This window comes from Capra hircus, chromosome 21 (assembly GCF_001704415.2).
Source record: "Capra hircus breed San Clemente chromosome 21, ASM170441v1, whole genome shotgun sequence".
NCBI lineage: Eukaryota > Metazoa > Chordata > Mammalia > Artiodactyla > Bovidae > Capra > Capra hircus.
This window is the reverse complement of record NC_030828.1, coordinates 43,436,000-43,448,896: the sequence shown is the minus strand read 5'-3', so window position 1 is coordinate 43,448,896 and position 12,897 is coordinate 43,436,000. Positions and strand designations below refer to the sequence as shown.

Sequence of the window (12,897 nt, the reverse complement as noted above, 5' to 3'; positions counted from 1 at the left end):
CTCTTTATATGTTCGACATCCAACATTAAATTAAAATGCTGTTATAAATCCTACTTTCTGAATCTGGAATGAGTGTTGGGTTTTTGTCGCATGAGACTGCAGCAAATCTTGTCAAAAGCAAGGAAGCACATCTTGTTCGCTCAGAATTAATGTTGTGGATGAAAGAAGGAGGTAAAAGGGGTGGAACTGGGTGAACTGAGGGTGTCAGAGCTGGTAGGGACTGGAGCTTCAGGGTGCGAACCCTGGACAGGGTTTTTGCTGCTTTCAAGAAGTGGCTAATCGAGAACCGTGATGATTAGGGACAAGCTGCGGTGGCAGGAAGATAACTGATAATAAACAGAAAGGCGCACACATCCACATCCATATATACCAATAGAAATATTTTAAACATAAAGAAATCATCAGTTATCCCTCTCGGCAGAAAAATATTTTCCAAACACCACTGGTCCTGAGGAAGCCTCGTGGGTTCCATCAGATTTCTTCCACAGGCGCTGCCATGCCAGTTCAAAGCCCAAGAGCCCACAGTGATGTACTCTTGGGGCCTTATGTCAATATTACATCATTTTAAAGTTACAAGAGAAATACTTAGAATTACGGGATGGTGAGGGAACAACACTATCAGAAACTAAATGGTATGGAGTCAAACAGTTTCAGAAGCTTTCTGTGTAAAGATTGTAGGGGAGAGGAAAAAAAAAAATTCCTTGCAAGTACAAGGCTGAAAGAAACTGGCTGGCTTTTTCCATTTTGCTAAGAACTGCCATATACTATAGAAGAACAGGAGGGAATTTTTCTACCCTTTCTGATAATATGATCCCTGCTAATACAGGTTATCACCTAGAACTCTGTGAACTAAATGGTAATAAGGGTTTCCACAAAGATCTGGTGCGCAGAACTGCTATGGTCTTCCACCCGGCTCATTCATAATTATGGATGAAATAAAGAGGCGTGTTTGCCTATTTGGGAGGGTGCAGGGGGGCGGGAGAGGAAAATGGGGAAGAGCGAGCAGTTCAATATCTGGATCGAACAGAGGAACTTTTCCCCCCAAGGATCCTGCCGGGAGGAACCTTGACATGCACAAAGTCAGAACGTAGACAAAGTTGCCCTGGTGAGAACGATAAGGTCGCCCGTGGGATTGCTGAGATTATCTCTGTCAAGCACTCGGACAGCATGCAGTCAAATGATGCATCATGCAGTCATTTTCGGGGGGGAAAATCAATTTCTTCACCAGGTCGCTATTTGCTTTTCAAAGTGCCCTTGTAGGCCTTCACTACCAAGCATTTATCAATTTAAATGTTGTAAATTGATAATGTGCCACTGCTCCTTGTCCTGTTTCTGAATTATTTTGATACTTATATTTTCTCAACAGTCTCTAAACCCTCTGAGCTTCCACATTCAAAAGGGCATTTTTCTTTGTTGCACAAGAAGTGATGAACTTTTTACGATTAGTACAGGAGAAAAATGCAGACTTACTGAGGTTAAAAACCAACAAAAATGACAAAACACAAGCTGTAGAAAATTATGTATCTTTTTTTTAAAAATTAAGATATGCCTACTTGACTTTATTATTATTATTATTTTACTCGACTGACTTTAAAAGGGGGCACCGAGCAATATTTGGAGAGTTGTATTTGTTGTTTGAAGGAACACTGGTTGTCCTCGTGTTGCATCAATTTCACACACAGATTGAAAAAGCTAACACTTGGCTCCATTATTATAAGGCCTCTGCTGTGTTGAAAGAACACCTGTTTTGCCTTTATAGACTGTATCTAGGACATGATGATGCCTAACAAAGAGTAATAATGTGTAAGCTAATGTCTTTTTTTCACTCTGCTAAAGAAATATATGTGTAGGTGTATATATATATATATATATATAATCTTTTATAAGCATGGAAGTAAGAATATTAACCACATACTAACCTCAAGTTGATTTGCATTGAAAAACACAGAATGGGAGAGTTGAGGCTTGCACTTTGGAAAAGCAAAAGAAAGACATGGCGGTTGCAAAGCATCTTTAACCTCCAGTGATTTATTGGCCCTCAGCCAAGTTATCAGGGGAATCTAATTCTTCTTTATTATTCAAATAAACCACATTTGGCACCATGGTTCCCTTTCAGAACAGCTTCACAAATAGACTGAGCTCTGTCATTTATTTGACCTTGTACTTGTGTGCTAGAGCTGTAATTTTATTTGCCATTCTATATAACAAATGCAGAGAAACCTAAAATATGGAGATGAACAACAGGATGGGGAAAGGAGTTTATGGTAAATATATCTGCATGGCTTAAAAAAAAAGGCAAAATTTTAAATGACCATCTATACCTTTTTACTTTCACCTCCATTAGCTCTTACAGCTGCAGCCACCCTACCTCTTTCAGCAAGCTGCCTTGAACCAAGCCAATGCATAACCTTGTTTGCAGCTTCCTTCTAGCTAGCTTGCAACGGCACGGAGGTGTCTTCTACCAGAATGGGGATGTGGTGAGAAGAAAAAAAATGACTCATCTGCAAGCTGGGCATTGGAGGCCATGGGCAGGTGATATGAGTATATTTTAAGAGAGAGCTTAGCTGGTTATAGTATATTTCCTTATGATATCACAGTGGAAAAATCTGTTAACTTCCGTCTGCTCTAGGACCCATTATGCTTTAAACAGAATTCTGTTAACTTGAAAACATTTTTCTAGAATAGGTGCATCAGAATCATCATCTTTTAACCCATTTTCAAAATAAAATGTTTTCAGAAGGGTCCACTTTTACCCTCTGGTTAACTGAGACCCAAGTCCTCTGCCTCTGGCAAATAAAATTTTGACTTTCTCATCAGCATTTAAAAGAAAATGCAGTATTTGAATATGGACTAAGAAAAGCTGATTTAAAAGCCCATAAAACATCAAGCTAGTCAATGCCATTGTAAGTACTGGATGTCAGAACACCATTATCAAAATGATCTGAGGGGAGTAGTATCTTCTGCTTCGTTATGGGATTTGTAATACGTGTGCTCACCTTAGTTTTATGGGTCATTATAGCCTTGTTCTAAATGTGGATTCCAGCGGAAGCAAACCGATATGTCATAATCCACATATTAGCTCGCACAGAAATTGTTTTTGAGGTTTATTTTAATATTTCAGTCACCAAAAAACTTCCTTTTCTTTACGAAGTGATACTTCCTTATTTGTGATTGTTGGCTATAATTGGCTATATTTCCCTTCTTGCTTTGGTTGCCCAGAAGCTCATAGGTAAATTTGATACTTTATCGGATCATTTATATCCCTTTTTATAAACCTTTATTCTGTTCTCTTACTATGCAGTAACAGATTACTTATGTTTATCTTTCTTTTCCCTAGACCCTAGTTCTATTTTGCCATTACTTTTTATTGTACATGTTTGTGTAAGCTATTTCTTTTTTGGAAAGAGGAGGGTTTAAATCAACAAATAAATATTTCTATAAACTTTAATTTCCACTCCTATATTGAAGTAGAAATGCTTTTTATTTATCATATAAAGTCTCTTTTGGATTCTTTGGTGATTAAGCCCCTTACATGTTGGAAGAGGTTCCATAAAAGTGGGCTACCCATCATTGCTGTATTTTCAGCATTAGGGAAATGACCCGGTTTTCTTTCTTTGCTTTCACTTTTGCCTATTCCATTTTACGTAAGGAGCAGAATTGTCTTTAGCAGCTCCAGACACCATCACCAGACATAAGAAGTCATTTAATCTCCATGCAAGCCAAACTGCGTAGTGAGTACCTGGAAATCTTTACACCTAGGGATGCAAGTCAACAACGCATTTTCTACAACCTGAAACCATATCTTGGTTAAATTAAATGATTATCTCTGGCAAAGTCAAAGGTCTGCTGAAGATGTTTGGACATCATCATAGCATAGATCACTTCATTCCCATCATCAAGATGATATGAAAACACCCTAAAGGCAGTAAGTGGCAAACACACATCCTGGACACCTGGAGTTACCCTCGATGGAGTGGAGAAAAACCTGCTCTGGCTGTCTCTATATTCATGCCACACAACTGAGCTTGCTAGAAGTTTCTCTGCTTAGTTCTCTCATGAGCCAAAAAAGAATCCTAATTCTTTCTTCAGAACATAAGCCGTTTTAAAGCCACCATATTTATTTACATGTTCAAAGAAAATAAAACTGAGGAAGATACATCTTGAGAGTTATAAATGCAGACACAGCTATGCTCTAACAAACTGACATGTTCACAATATTCCTCAGCAGTTTCACTGGGTACATATCTGATGATACACACTGTCTTGATTTAATAACACTGCTTAAAAAGGAAAGGAGGGAACATAACTATATAGATTCCTTATCACTGTCAAGAATTTGATGGAAAAATCACGGAGTCAAAGTTGTAGGATATGAACAGAGTGGTATGCATTTAATTAAGGGTGTGTGCGTTTAAAAGATTAAGGATGTACTTAATTGAATAACTTTTAATACACTTTACACTGGATGTCGCCAGTGAGCACTCCACACTCCACAACTGAAAGAGGGCATGGAAGAAACTTGGGAAGGGTTATGTCTCAGGAAACCCAATTATGCTTTTAGGACTGAGAATATTAATTGGATTGGAAAACCTTTCTCGAAGTTTTAGCATAGAGTTTCCCCCTTATTCTTTGGGCATTTAAAAACACACTATGCTCTTATCAGATTATTTCCATGTTAACCCAGAACTAACTTCTGGAGTTCTAAATTTGTTTTGAACTCCAAATATGTGCATTGGTATATGCAAAAATCACTTAGGAGTGATCTACCCTTCATCATTTCATAATGCCCTCAAATGAAGACTTCTGGCAACACCACGTTTGTCTAGCTGCACACTGGACTCTTTGTGGTGACACAAAACACAAGCTCCACACAGGGCCACAGCCCACGGTGGCCAGCATCTGCCCCCGGGTGAGCCGAAACACTGACTATTGATGCACACTTACTTTATAACGCATCCCACGCAGAGCTGGGGAAGAACTGTACAGAAGTTGCCAGCTACCAAACCATGGCTGCATAGCTGTTTTATTCCTATGGAAACCTCAGTGATTTGCCTCAGATTATAGGAAAAGATTGACTTAATGTGATAGTAGAGAAGCAGTGGAATCTCTTGCTTTTAAGGAGAAACCAACACAGGGTTAAAGCCAAATTTTTCTTGAACAGATGATATTTCAGATGGCCACACTATTCCAGATGCATCAATTTCCTTGAAAATCCAATCCATATATGTGCATATGCTGTGCTGGCAGGAGGACTGACTGAAATGGCCAAAACCCAAGAGCTAATATTCTTTTGGCCAGAATAATGCAATTATTATTTTCCTAGCTATCAGTCTAAGCATACAGAGCCATCTGTTATGCAAAGCAAACATACACATCTCAATTACAGAAAATGCAGTTGCCTTGACAGAATTTGGATTACACCACTAACCAGGGCTGTAAAACGTGTTTTGAGCTAGTATATAATGGATGCTTTTCAGGAGTTCCCTAATTAGCATTTACCTGCTTAAACTAATTATTCATCCTTCTTCTTCACTGGCTTATTAAACTTTGTTGGATAGCCTGCACAAAATATATGAATCCAGGCATTGCAGAACAACAAACAGTGGCTTTCCCAGGTCTATACAGTGTTAGTATGGTGGCACACCAATTTCAACATTGGTGATTCCCAACACTAGGTCTCAAACAGATTAAGACAAGGCTTCAAGTCTATTAAAAGCCATTAGAAAACCAGAGATTTCCACGAGACACAAGAATAGTAATATTGAATTGACAATAGCCCAGTTTCTATCATTTGGTTTGCTCAAGTCCACATAAAACAGAATTGCTAGATACACTACAGCCAATAGCTTGCACATCCTTCAAGCAAGAGTTAATGCCCGCCACCCCACCCCGGGCTTGGATTCTCAAAAGTAAATAATTAAATTTGGCAGTGTTTCCCCTCCTCCCCCAACCCTCCTCAAATGCCAACTATCTCTCTTTATTATTTCCCAATGTCTTTCTTGATTTAGCTATTACCCAGCAAACTCACTAACAGCCAAAATGTTCCAGCCATGTGCTGCCTCCTTACAGCAGTGCCAACTTTCAGAAGCAATGAGTCTGGGGTGAGTCTTGCCTAAGAGGAGAGAGGCAGATCTCATCTCCATCTTTAGCTCAAAGGAGCAACTGAATGAGAAGTAGATTATCCAAGTTGGCAGATCATCACATACATACAAAATCCCTCCCACGGAACTGTGTTTTTCTTGTGCCAAACCACCAGATGAAAAGGGTCAGCCTCAGCCAATCACCTGTATGGGCACGGATACCCAGATGTTCAGCATTTGAATGGAGAAAACATCTGGATAATTAGTAGAACTGCAAACTTTTCTTCAGGGTATTTTGGCATTCTGTAGTGGCAGCCTGTGTCTGGGAATTGAACAAAAGTCAAATTTTTGTGTTCCAGGGGGACTATCAAGAACGAATGTCTAGGGCTTTCATCCCCTGCCCCCATGTGCCTCCATCTTTTTTTTTTTCCCCTTTTCGCCTCTGACAGACACGTGTGGGTAATTAAATGGCAAATAACAAAAGATTATCTTATTTTATGAAATCGTGTTTCTGCATAAGGAAGCATTTGCAAAGGCAGCAAAATACCTACTTGCAGGAACCGTTCCTCCCCACAACACATTTTAATGGTCTCTTTCAGCATTTCTTGACTCCCTGTCATTGTGTCAGCTCCCAGGACAGTGCAGGGTCCTCCATAAACATCCAGTAATAGGACACAAGGGAAGCAATATTAGTGTGTCCCTCTCCTACTGAGCACAGAGGTTTCAAAGTTCAAAACAACCAAGGGAAGAAACTTCATTTGTTCTCAATAAATTAATAATGATCCTTAGGGGGTAGGGATGGGGGAATCAAGTTTTGAGCACAAGTTGATGCCAAACGTTCTGAACTGACATGCAGCTTTCTCAATGACGTGGTGAGCAGAGTCAGGGAGAGCCATTAAAAAATAAACTGGATAATTCACTCCAAATAGAATATCTGTTGAAGAAGGAGGACAGGCATGAGGCTGAAGGAGCCTTCACAATTGCTGACAAGAATCTAAAATGGTTTTACTTACTTGTGAGAGGCCTAGGTAGATGGAGACTGTTTCAGAAATGTACAAAAATTTTCCTTCTTGATTTAGTGCAAATACAAAGCCATCCAGGGACTGCAGGAAAAAAAAAAAAAGGTTAGTAAGTATACGTGATGGAGATTTCGTTAATAAGGCATCTAATACAAAGCAACACATAACCAAATTTAAGATCACTTTTCCTTCATGTTTAACATAAGTCTAAGATCTTTAACTACCGCATTATACATGAACAAATAAAAGGTCTGAATTAAGCTCACAAGCTAGCTTTCCCTTATTTCAGGCACTTCCTTATGTCTGTCATTTAATCAAGATGCACTGCATTTATATATAAAATCAGGCCATGTTGACTTTCTGAGATGTTGCCTTTATGTTTTTGGATTCAGTAGTTACTGAGATTAAATCAGTACAGTTATTAAATAGCTGAACAGGAATGAAAACTGTAATGGAACAAGAGAAAAAAAGAGTTCTTATATAAAAAACAAGTAAAATCACCACTTATGCTCCTATGGACGTCAATAATTTGCTAATTAATAAAGGATTATTCTCCCCGCAATCCCAGTGCCTATTGTATTAGAACAAATAGGAAAAGTCAATATATTATGGATAAATGTTTACAGGCTGAAGCTTCATAAATTGTAATCCTTTTTTTGCAAAACTCTGTATTAAAGCTTTATTGCAATAGATCTAGTTTCTACTACAACTCCTGAGATGGAAAGAAAAGAAGAAAGCGGGGAGAAAAGAAGAATACTGCATATTATCTGCAGCTTCTGAAATGTTAGTCTACTTTTCAAATAGAGGACTGCATTTTCAGTTTGATGAATGGTGTAAATCATCATGGACTCCCAACGGAAAGATATCACTCAAATTGAGAATAAATTTGTTTCAAATTCTTGCAATCCAAGTGCATTTTATATGTTCCATCATGCTCGCATCTTGTGTTTTGTTTTATTTATGTTTAATCAAGTGGGTTGCACAAGTAGTGCTTGCGTAGGAAAAGAAGTTTTAAAGATTAGTGATATTTACAAAGGCTGTGAGTTTGGAAATACAGGGAATTCTCATTGGGAACAAGGTATGTGGCGAACATTAAACTAATGACGTAATTTTTAAATACAGAAAGGTGGAAGAAGCATGTAAAATTCAGGTAGAAAAATACACGGCCTTAAATCTCAGCGATAATTTCAGTCTCTTAAAATACTGAACTTTTTTGGAATTTTGTATGTATATATTGAATATATGTATATAAATATGTGTATGTATCATTATGGGAATATGTCTGTGTATGAAATTTGATTCCATGCTTCCTGATTCCTTTTCACAGCCCCACTGATCAGAAACTATGAGAAGTACCCAACCTCCTCCTCTGAAAACAATTGGGTGAAAATAAGTGGGTTCTGAAAACAATTCAAAAATTCGATTCAAAAGTCACATTGTACTGTACCACATAAAAGCAAATTACATAATAGACAAGATTCTGGTCAAGACAATAATCATAGCTCACATTTATTATATACTAAGTGGGTTGCATTGTCTCTTTTAATTTTTACAAGTAGCATTTGAAGTAATTATGTTATTATCCACATTTTACATACAAGGAAATTGAGGCTTAGTGAAGTTAGCCAACATGCCTGACCTTAGTAAATGATGAAGCTAGGATTCAGACTCAGATTGCCGGATTCAATCACTACACTGCCTTGCCTTCCACTAAAAATAAAGATTTTCTACTTGATACAAGGGCATTAATGAAAAGATAAATTGGACAGCATTTCTGAAATTAATATATTTGTATTGAGGTAGCCTATAACTTCTTAAAAATCATTCCTTGTCTTTGAATGATTTGTTCCAATGATAGAATCCTACCATTTGGAGATGAATGGGGAGTGGAATGACAAAAAGAATTCATAAGTCACTTCCCAAGAGGTCACCTTTGCTCTGTTATATCTCCCTGGAAGCATCTAGGGGACAGAAAACAAAACAACGTCTAAGAGAACTGGACTCCTGATCTTTGACAAAAACGGTCAAGCCTTCTCAAGCCTTGCGAGAGCCAAACTTTCAATCTTCCAGTGTAATACAGTGGAAGCTTACTTTGAACCAAAAGTGCAAAAATGGAGAAGTTTCCTTTGTAGAAGTTTGGGGAGCATCTCATTTCAACATGTCTTCACCTCAAGCCAGGTGTCTCCTAAGGATGATTCATGAGGATTAGGACTGCCTCTTTTGAACTTATCCAGGGAGAGAAGGGCCTAATTAGGTTTTTTCTATTCAACCTAAGAGCCATGGTCTAGAATATCATCACAGGGAGTTGTGTAAACCATCTTCTCAAACCCTAAAATGCCACTGTCAGATCAGTGGGACACAGAGAGAGACAGAAGATATCTTCTGTGGGAACCAGGGACAATCAAGACTGAATGAGAGCAGAAGAAAGGATTAATGGCACAGAGATGACCCCTTGTAGTCTAAACTCTCACTTTTCAGGTGAGGAAAACCTGGCACAGAGAGGTTAAGTCGCTGGGTAAGACCACGGCCAGCTAGTGGTAAAGCCAGGATTAAATACACCACTTCCCACAGTATTAATAAAACATTGATGACATTGTATCATCCCGTTGTGTGTGTGTGTGTGTGCGTGTGTGTGTGTGTGTGTGCATGTGTGCACGCATGCGTGCTGAGTTGTGTCTGACTCTCTGCACCCTCTGCACCATATTTTGCTAAGCTCCTCTGTCCGTGGGATTCTCCATGCAAGAATACTGGAGTGGGTTGCCATTTCCTTTTCCAGGGGATCTTCCTGACCCAGGGATCAAACACACGTCTACTGTGTCTCCTGCATTATCAGGTGGATTCTTTACCCACTAGCACCATCTGGGAAGCCTCATCACCAAGTAGAATTATCCAACTCCCAAAGAGACTGATTTTCTCTACAGCAGGGAGACATCTTATTTATCTTTAGCCAGCATCTAACAACTGCTCAAATAAGACTTAGGAAATCCAGTTCTACCTCCAAGCCCAAAGCTCTTTCCCTCACATCACACACATTAGAATGACTAAGAGGAAGGGCAGTTCTTTCCTCCAAGAGTTCTGTTTATGGAGCTGTTAGATTAGTTGCAGATTCTGATGCCACAGATGTCTCACATAGTCTGGGATATCTCCTGACATTCGGAAGATCAGAGTTAGACTGGATCCTTTCATAGTCTTCCAAAATACTCAGTGCTATTCATTTGTCACTGACACACATCCTTTGCTTTCTCACTGAAAGGGATTATGTTTTTTAAAGTAGGTTCCTATCTCAATATACTTGCTAAAATACTAAAGGAGGTTTGAGCACCGTGGCAGGGAAAAGGAGTATCTGGAGGCTAAACATCTGATGCTATTAAGCTGCGGCGATCTAAGAACTGGCCAGTTTTGTTTGGCAAAAACAGAGCCTTCGACACATGTTCCAATTTCCTGGTGAGATTAAAATGAGGCTATGTCTACATGACACAAAGCATCCAGTCAATTCAATTAAAAATAACAGCCAATTTGGTGGGGGGAAAACAGCTAGTCAGATTAGTTGTTTGCCATTACAGAGGTAAACAAAACAGGTTAGTTCACCCTATTTCTCACTTTCATGCCTATCAGCTGAATCAGTTCTATCTATAGTATGAGATAAAATCAATAACTCGGGTATAATTATATTTCAAATAAAGAATAGGATATGAAACCCGGTGTCAGCAGGCTGGCAAGGTCCCTCTTCACATGGCCATTACCCTCTGCTTCAGGGTCATCCCTGTCTATAGTTAGTTGTATTTTGCTGCTTAGAAAAGTTTTAAGAGGAGCATCAATATTGGTTTAATGTGGATGTCTTAATTTTAAAGGGTGGGAGGAAGGAGGAAACATTCAATTAGTCTTGGGAACCAGATATTATTAATCTGAAAGTTCAGTGGAAATTTCAAAAATTTTGAATCAAGAAAGCTACTATATAGAGCTGTTTCAATCACTGCAGGCTACCTTTTAATTTTTTTTTTTTTTTAAACTGCCCACTGTTTTCAACAGGCGCCAATTAAGATTCTGGGGTCAAAGGGTTAATTACATCTTCTTACTCAGTATGTAGAATTTTCTGATTATTAACTAAGGTTGGATTAAGATGAAAAAGAACCAACACAAATGTTAATGCTAGTTCCTCCTTGAGAAGATTTATTACAAAGCCACGCTGAAATCTATCTGCTTTCCTCAAAGCAGATGGAGAACAAAATCTTAGAAGAAACAGTAAAACAAGACGTTTTCAAGGCATGCAAGTATCTGATTCATCAAGACAGTTTTCTTACTACTAAAACCAGTTCTTAGCCATCTCGACAGGGCTGATGAGAGATTTCCTTTGTCACATCCCAGTAAGTCTATGAGGTACGCATGCTGCAGAGAGGCTTGGATACACAAGTCAGGAGCCACAGCGTCTCTGAATAATGATGCCTGTAATTATAATTTATATCCCCTGACATCAGAGTAACATATAAAGTGTAAGGCGCAGTTTCTTAACCCCAAAAGCCGAGTGCCTCTAACAGTATTTGTCAAATGATGAGGCTATTTCCTTGCGGGGTATAAAACTAAGTATAGCTTCATGATTGAAGGTATACTAATGTTTAATGCATTGTGCTAAATGGATTTATATTTGTCAAAGTTGTTTTGTGTCTGCTTTCTTTTTTTTATCCCCTGCATATTTCCCTGCAACCAAATTTCAGAGTGAAATCTTACTACAGTGCCCTTACAGAGGCAATTCTCACGTACAAGACTACTCTGAAATGAGTGGTTCTTTCTACAACATTCCAGTGTAGAAGAGGAAAAAAAAAATCACCCCGAACTCTTTCCCTATGACCTATCTCCAGTTAGAGTGAAGAATTACCAGTAGGCTAGGTTATTTTAATGACAGATTATTTTAAACTAAGCCTTCACCATCTGTTCCACCCCCTAATTATGAATGCAAAAAGAACATATTTCACAATTACATCAGTAAAAAAGTAAGATATACGTGATTTAAATGCAAGCATGTGCTTCATGTCCGATGCGCCGTGCATCTGTGATGTTCTTCTACTTCAGGCTTGGTTAACCCACCCGTGATAAAGCATGGTCCCGGACACACTCAGCGTTCCCTCCAAACCCAGGATTTTTCACTGTTCTGACATAATTCTGTTAGGACAAGGGCAGAACATGAATGTGAGCACAAAGCTTGCCAGCCAGTAGAGACTGGCTGTAGCGTTTGACAACTCCTATGATGACTTTGCTGTTAACAAGGAGAGGCTGCGTGAGAAAATTACTTCTGCGACCTGAGCAATGGGTGAGCGCCGGGGATATGCGAGTCTGCTCTTAAACCATATTTCCATCATCGTGAAAGAGTGAAGAAGCACAAAAAAGCATGGTCTGGAGACTGAGGACGGGGCTCCACTGCTTATCTTTCCGCTCTGTTTGGGCAGCAGATGAAAGAGTTAGAAGTGTTTCTTACAGTTTTTGGCCTTTGGACACAATAGCACTTTGATCGAGCTCATTAAAGTGCCATGCTGCCCTCTGACTGCACTCAGGAGCTGATACTGGACTGCTCACGCACACGCATGCGGACTCCCGGCAACCTCAAGGAGAGCCTGGGACGAGGTCCAGAAGCGCCCACCGGTATCTGTTTACTGGGAAGACAAAGCTCCCCAAATTTTGCCTTTGCAATCTGAGTTTTAACCATCAAGTGTTGTGGAAACAAAAGCCTTATTTTCAGAAAGACCCTTAAGTATATTTTCTCGAAGCGGAGAAAAGCACACAGCAAAGGTGTGGATTTTTATTTT

General features: G+C 39.1%; 1 protein-coding gene across 5 annotated transcripts in view; it reads right to left on the bottom strand.

The window, feature by feature from the left end:
* NPAS3 (neuronal PAS domain protein 3) overlaps window positions 1–12,897 on the bottom strand; it is a 959,897-nt gene that overhangs the window by 252,285 nt on the left and 694,715 nt on the right. For all 5 annotated transcript variants that reach the window (XM_018066431.1, XM_018066432.1, XM_018066433.1 and 2 more), the window contains one exon: window positions 7,094–7,183. In XM_018066431.1, coding sequence (XP_017921920.1) covers window positions 7,094–7,183 — 90 coding nt within the window. The remainder of the gene's footprint in view (window positions 1–7,093; window positions 7,184–12,897) is intronic.